Consider the following 6,154-nt stretch of genomic DNA (forward strand, 5'->3'; position numbering starts at 1 on the left):
TTTGTGCAATTGTTTACAGACAGATTATTTCACATATAATTCATTGTATCTCTATTCCAGTGGGTCAGAAGTTTACATACACTAAGTTGACTGTGCCTTTAAACAGCTTGGAAAATTCCAGAAAATTATGTCATGGCTTTAGAAGGTGTAGGTGTACCTGTGGATGTATTTCAAGGCCTACGTTCTAACCCAGTGCCTCTTTGCTATACATCATGGGAAAATCAAAAGAAATCAGCCAAGACCTCAGAAAAAAAATGTAAGCTTCCACAAATCTAGTTCATCCTTGGGAGCAATTTCCAAACGCCTGAAGGTACCACGTTCAACTGTACAAACAATAGTATGCAAGTATAAACACCATGGGACCACACAGCCGTCGTACCGCTCAGGAAGGAGACACGTTCTGTCTCCTAGAGATGAATGTTCTTTGGTGCGAAAAGTCCAAATCAATCCCAGAACAGCAAAGGACCTTGTGAAGATACTGGAGGAAACGGGTACAAAAGTATCTATATCCACAGTAAAACGAGTCCTATATCAACATAACTTAAAAGGCCGCTCAGCAAGGAAGAAGCCACTGCTCCAAAACCGCAATAAAAAAGCCAGACTACGGTTTGCAACTGCACATGGGGACAAAGATCGTACTTTTTGGACAAATGTCCTCTGGTCTGATGAAAAAAATAGAACTGCTAGGCCATAATGACCATTGTTATGTTTGGAGTAAAAAGGGGGAGGCTTGCAAGCCGAAGAACACTATCCCAACCGTGAAGCACAGGGGTGGCAGCATCATGTTGTGGTGGTGCTTTGCTGCAGGAGGGACTGGTGTACTTCACAACATAGATGGCATCATGAGGGAGGAAAATTATGTAGATATATTGAAGCAACATCTCAATACATCAGTCAGGAAGTTAAAGCTTGGTTGCAAATGGGTTTTCCAAATGGACAATGACCCCAAGCATACTTCCAAAGTTGTGGCAAAATGGCTTAAGGACAAAAAAGTCAAGGTATTGGAGTGGCCATCACAAAGCCCTGACCTCAATCCTATAGAAAATCTGTGGGCAGAACTGAAAAAGCGTGTGCGATCAAGGAGGCCTACAAACCTGACTCAGTTACACCAGCTCTGTCAAGAGGAATGGTCCAAAATTCACCCAACTTATTGTGGGAAGCTTGTGGAAGGCTACCCAAAACATTTGACCCAAGTTAAACAATTTAAAGGCAATGCTACCAAATACTAATTGAGTTTATGTAAACTTCTGACCCACTGGGAATGTCATAAAATAAATAAAAGCTGAAATAGATCATTCTCTCTACTATTATTCTGAAATGTCACATTCTTGAAATAAAGTGGTGATCCTAACTGACCTAAGCCTGGTAATTTTTACTAGGATTAAATGTCAAACTGAGTTTAAATGTATTTGGCTAAGGTGTATGTAAACTTCCAACTTTAACTGTATAGACATTTCCTCTCTAATCACCATGACTATTATTTGTTTTTTTACTGTTATTGTCCTTATCTCACTTGCTTTAATTACAGTAGTTTTGCCATTCATGCAGCGAGAGAGAGAGAGAGTGACACCACTTATTTGGATAGTCCCAAGTAGATGCTTTGTAGTTCAATAACTTTTTGTGAAAGGCCATACCTATCCACTGACAAAATCCTGGGCGGGACAACACGAAATGAGACACAGAGACGTGACTTCAACAAAAAGAAGGAAACTGTTTCGGGAGTTATTCTTTCAACTCTCCCCGGGACCGTACAAACAAAGGCCAGGGTAATGGCTATCCAAACAAAACCAACAAAAACAACTAACAGTTGGTACCAACAGCTTGAGCCGAACCTATAACAGGGCATCCTACTGTCCTGGAATTCACCATATTCACCATCTCCGGTTCATAATCATTCTGCCCCTTCAGTCAGGTCCTTAAGATAGCACAAACAATAATCAGTCAATTGGCCTCAGGTGAGCTCATCAGTAGTGGCTGTACAGCGGCCCACCTCCAGGAGAGGGTGCGGTCGGCCCACTTGATCCGGCTAATCCTGACCACTTTCAACATTTCACCTAACTACTGACCTTAACCTTTATCCTAACCCTAAAGGTAACTGTTACCCTTACCTTAACCCTTACCCTTATTCAAACCTTAACTGGAACCTTAACAAGCTGTTGGATATCAAGAGATTGGCATACTATCAACAAACAATCTGTAGATCATCAGTATGGGACTATCCAAATAAAGTGTGACTGAAAAAGAGTTTGAATTTTTACAATTCAACGTTCTAGTTCAATGGGTCTGTATCAGCTCACGGTGATATATCACACATCAACCCACCTCCTGATACAAATGTTTATTTCTAAAACGTACATTACAACTTGATTGAATCAAGGGACACGTGCATCATGAGAGGATCCATGTTCATATGAGGTGCAAAACAAGAGAGATGTCACAGAGAGAAGTCACAGAGAGAAGTCATATAGAGAAGTCACAGAGAGAAGTCACAGAGAGAAGTCACAGAGAGAACCAAAAGACGTCAAAGAAACTGCTGTACTGGGTACACTTTATTTACAAGCAAAACAAAAGCCAGTCAGTGGTGGGTGCAATTGGAACATTCCAGAGCCTGTTTGGAAGCTCTATAACCGCCAGAGGCAACTGACAGGTGAGGAGGATAGGGTCATAGGTCTTCAAGGAGAAAGGAAGGACACCATTGTAACCAAGTGATCCCTCTAATCCCCTGAATCGTCCCTGGATAAATCTCCTCCTCAGCTCCCAGTGGCCTCAGGTGACTTTGTGTAGCCTAGTCAGTGTGACATGTTGTGTTGTCCTAAACTGGCTAACTTAGTGGATGTCTCTCCGATTTTTTCTCTCCAGTTTCAGCCTCTTCAGCCCTGTAAAGAGTGATACATAGCTGCAATATGTTTGCCATGTGTTCCTATGTAAGTACAACATGATGTTTTTCCCTGTGTCCCGCCTGGGGCTGTTTGTCCCCCGGGAGGGCTAGGTGATTATGCAGCCTCCCTTCTCAGGCTTATAGGGGTTCTTATCATCTGGTACTCCTGTTATCAGGAGGTCGGTACCAGACGCAGCCTCACACCAGTCCATGGTGTTCTTGGATGTCTTGGACACCTAAGAGAAACGGAGAGGGGTCAATAGAAGCATTCTAATTCAGTTCAATGGGACTGTATCAGTGCACGGTGATGCCTTTGTAATGCTACAGAGCTTCTCTTTATGGACCCATTGATTTTACGTACAGGCTCCCTGGGTGTCGAGACTTCTTTCTTCAGCTGTTCCAGCTCCATCTTAAGGATGTCAATGTCTGACATATCCCGAGCCATCTTTCCCTGAGAAGGAAGGAGGGGGAGGGGATCAGTGAGAGAGGGCACACAAAATAAACATCAAACATTCACCACGCTATAACAAGTAACTCTTACTGTATCTTGCTGCTCGTCAGTAAAGATCCAAATGAATCTAAATCCTTCTGGATTTGTGAATGAATTCCCTTATTGAACAGATTGGCGTACTTGTTTGATATTCTTGTATCAGTCTTCAACAACGCGCTTTAGTGGGTTGAACCCAGACCTGAATCTTTACCTTTCAAATCCATATAATTCCTCTTTCTTAAGAATGTCTGGTAAAATTACTGTAGGATGTCACAGCAAGCTAAATAATGTTGCGGGACAGGATTACCCAGTAAGACCACACCCTATACATTGTGTAGGTTTGTATGGCTAGTCGCCAGGAATTCTACTCTAATAACATCTTGTTTTTAAGTAGAGTTGATCTCTACACAGTAAAAGACATGTCAGGTCAGGGATGGGCAACTTTTATGGGGTGGGGGCCACAAAAAAACTGAACTGAACTGATCATGAGGGGCCGCAGTGGCTCGCTGGTCACTTGACAGCAGAGAGACATTTTTTAAGTTGTAGAGTTAATTTCCTGCAATTCTACCCGTTTTGCCATGGGGATGTGAGAATACGACTGAGTTCCAAAATATATACAGTACATATTATATTTTGGGGGGAGGGAAATGAATCCGCTGGCCTACAAAATGGGAGCCTTAGACATCCGACTGTATGAACAAACCAATGAACTATTGACATGCCTGTTTCCATGGCCTTGTGCTTGTTGACTCTTCCCTATCCTAAAATAATATGTCATACAACTGAACTTTGGAAAAATATGAAGGCTACGTGGTTGGTGTTCTTTTTTGGGTACTACTTCAGTCCTACCCTCTACCAACACGCTGTGCCTACATAATCAGGCAACCAGCCAAACCCAAAACGAGCATTTATGTCACATGAACAATTATAAAAGGTAAGGAAGCCACTGTGACAGTGGGTTGTGCAAACAACAGATTTATTACATTGTGACTTCTGGCCACACTGAGGAAACACACACTGCATTCATCCATTTATTTCTGTCCCAAAAAGGCCATTGATATGGCCTATGAGTCTAGAAAGAGACCTCTGAGTCATGTCTAACAAGAGTGAAAACAACTCAGAGTAGTCAATTATACAAACACATCAAATTAATTGATCCTATTCAAATTTTGATACTACATAAAATGTAGTAGTAATGCTTTGTTGACTCCCGTCAATAAAAAAAAATCCATCCCTCAATAAAAAAATAAAAAAATATGTTTTAAATGCATTCATTTAACTGAGTGAATTGCTCAGTTGAGCTAGAATCTCCCTGAACACTGGTCCAGGCTATTGGCCAAGACTGAAGTTAGTCGCTACATCCTCTCCTCGGGCCGACACTCACCTATTGGTTGTGGGGACGGTCGATGCAGGGAAAGTGTAGTCTCTCGCCCTCTATGGGACCGCAGTGTTCGGGTTGTCCAACTGGATTAACCTGTTCCTCAACTCTCCTCTTCAGGACGTTCTCCAGGTGGCACGATGACAGATTGGGAGGAGACTCTTGTACAGACCCCCCCCCCCCCACCCCGCACAACCGTTCCTAATCAGATTAGTCTATTATAATTAGCTGCGCCAAATGTCAACCTCAAATCACAAATTACCTTTGAGTATCACAGGAGGACATAGAGAGAGAGTATCAGCTCCAGCCAAATGCTCCTAAACCACAGGTCCTGGATCAGCTCTCACAATGCCAATCCTGACCTTTATCATGGGGGTTCAAAGCTTAAACTGGCCCTAGATCTGTGCTGATTATGAGCAACTTCCACTCTCACCTGGGTCACTCTCAGAGGTCGAAACGGGAGAAAAAAGTTTGAAATGGAACACGGATATGAGCATTCTGATTGACCAGGAAATCATTTTAAAACTGTCCACTTACAGACCTTGTGATGGATTGAATTGGGGGGGGGGTAATAAGAACATTTACAGTATGAGACCTATACAGTGTAACAAAGTAACAAGGACATATTGTTTAATTGTCAGGTATCTTATGAGTTGGTTTCTAGGCAAGCCCCATTCAAACTTTTCTAAATCCTTCAGGACTTCACTTGCTCAAACAATTCCAATCCCTCACATGTTTTGCCTCTTAACAGTGACCTTGCTGGTCGTCTGCTTCTGTCCCACCTGGACCTGAGGCCTGTCCCATTTGGTATCTGGCCCCACGTCATCTCTTATTAAAGGAGCAATCTCAGACAGATAGAGATGTAGGATCGATGAATACAGATGTAGTATCTTAATTTGATCAGTCTTTTGTTGTTGAGAATTTTCCTGCACAGCCCGGAAATGCAAACTTATAGTGTATTCAATGTTAAAAAAGGCTTCTAAAGTTTATAATTTTCACTTTAAAATGTCAGACTTGATTTTCCCTAACGGAAATTGTATCAACCACTCTTATTTTCTTGCTGTAGCAAACTGGCTCAAATGAAGATCCTGCATCTGTAGGGCTGGAGAAATGTAACAATGTCACATGTATAGATGGTATTTTCTTGATCTATTTTATCAAAATTAATGTTTTAGTTAAAAATCTAATATTTTGGATTGTGATGGAGAAAGACAGTTGAACTAATCTCATGAGGCATTTATTATTGATATTCTTCAAAAATCAATGGCTATATATCAACAATCCAAAATTGTGTATCAATCCCAGATTGCCCCAGACCAACCCTTTTAGCCCAGAGACAGAACGCTTCCTGAGTCAAATCCTCCCAATCCCATTTCAGAGTCTTGTCCGTCTTAATCCATTAGATTAA

At 41.8% G+C, this 6,154-nt stretch overlaps 1 protein-coding gene across 1 annotated transcript; it reads right to left on the bottom strand.

Annotated features, from left to right (window-relative positions):
* Window positions 1-2,521: 2,521 nt before the first annotated feature.
* Window positions 2,522-4,866, bottom strand: LOC139422175 (guanine nucleotide-binding protein G(I)/G(S)/G(O) subunit gamma-T2-like). Its single transcript, XM_071173331.1, has 3 exons — window positions 4,753-4,866; window positions 3,240-3,329; window positions 2,522-3,114 (listed from the first exon to the last, which is right to left on the bottom strand). Exons 2-3 carry the CDS (start codon window positions 3,321-3,323, stop codon window positions 2,986-2,988), a joined length of 213 nt encoding a protein of 70 aa, XP_071029432.1. The 5' UTR covers window positions 3,324-3,329; window positions 4,753-4,866; the 3' UTR covers window positions 2,522-2,985.
* Between the last annotated feature and the right edge of the window lie 1,288 nt (window positions 4,867-6,154).

The sequence above is a fragment of the Oncorhynchus clarkii genome, chromosome 12, assembly GCF_045791955.1.
Source record: "Oncorhynchus clarkii lewisi isolate Uvic-CL-2024 chromosome 12, UVic_Ocla_1.0, whole genome shotgun sequence".
NCBI lineage: Eukaryota > Metazoa > Chordata > Actinopteri > Salmoniformes > Salmonidae > Oncorhynchus > Oncorhynchus clarkii.

Bases quoted from the DNA above. Each gene is read 5' to 3' on its own strand.
- LOC139422175 (XM_071173331.1), bottom strand. From the start codon at position 3,323: ATGGCTCGGGATATGTCAGACATTGACATCCTTAAGATGGAGCTGGAA. The intron at 3,115-3,239 runs GTACGTAAAATC...CGTTTCTCTTAG, and splicing joins TCTCGACACCCAGGGAGCCT to GTGTCCAAGACATCCAAGAA.